The 747-nt window shown below is 66.7% G+C and overlaps 1 protein-coding gene across 1 annotated transcript in view; it reads left to right on the plus strand.

Annotated features, from left to right (window-relative positions):
* LRRC71 (leucine rich repeat containing 71) overlaps positions 1–747 on the plus strand; it is a 9,331-nt gene that overhangs the window by 3,890 nt on the left and 4,694 nt on the right. The window contains exons 4-5 of the mRNA XM_021708433.1: positions 35–112; positions 605–673. Of these exons, the coding sequence (XP_021564108.1) occupies positions 35–112; positions 605–673 (147 nt within the window). The remainder of the gene's footprint in view (positions 1–34; positions 113–604; positions 674–747) is intronic.

Below are 747 nucleotides of genomic sequence, written 5' to 3' on the forward strand. Positions count from 1 at the left end.
AACGCTCGGGTTCTGCACCTCCCACCAACCCCAGCTTGTGGAAGGTGGGGCTGACGGACAAGACCCTGCCCACCTTCATCGCCCTCCTGCCCCTCTGCTCATCCACGCTCAGGTCAGAGAGGGGCCTGGGTGAGGGGTCCGAGGGGCCACGTGGGGGGCGGAGGAGGCGGGTCCCCGCTCCTGTGGCCCTGGGCTGGCATCCCTATGGAAACAGAAGCGGTCCGTGTCGTGGGATCAAGACGCCCCGTCTGACACGACGCCGGGTCCTGTTTGCTGCCACACCGGCACCCTAGGAGCCCAACCTCTGGGGTCTCCTCCGCATCAGTCCCACTCCCACCCGCTCGCTCCGTGGCGGCTTTCTCCCTCCTTCCTGGCTCCCTGGGGCCACCTTAGAGGCCTGCTTACCACAGGTCGCTAACTGTGGGGGCGGCTCCTCCCCATGGCCACACCTCTGGAGGTTGAGTGGCGACTTGGGTGTCCTACACCGGGGGTGTCCTACACCGGGGGGAGGCGGGCTTTGACGAGGCCCACGCTTCCTCTCTAGCTCCCGCCCTTACCTGGTCCCAGAGGCACCTCCTGGTTCTCAGATTTCCCCCACCCTCAGGAAGGTGTCTCTGGAGGGGAACCCGCTACCCGAGCAGTCCTACCACAAGCTCATGGCGTTGGACAGCACGTGAGACTCCTCGCCCTCGCCGCCTTCTCAGGGCCGTGCCCACTCAAGCCGTCCTTAGGCGCCACGCTCCCGCG

The sequence above is a fragment of the Carlito syrichta genome, unplaced genomic scaffold (genome assembly GCF_000164805.1).
Source record: "Carlito syrichta isolate Samal-C Ts95f unplaced genomic scaffold, Tarsius_syrichta-2.0.1 Scaffold136919, whole genome shotgun sequence".
In the NCBI taxonomy this organism is placed as follows: Eukaryota; Metazoa; Chordata; class Mammalia; order Primates; family Tarsiidae; genus Carlito; species Carlito syrichta.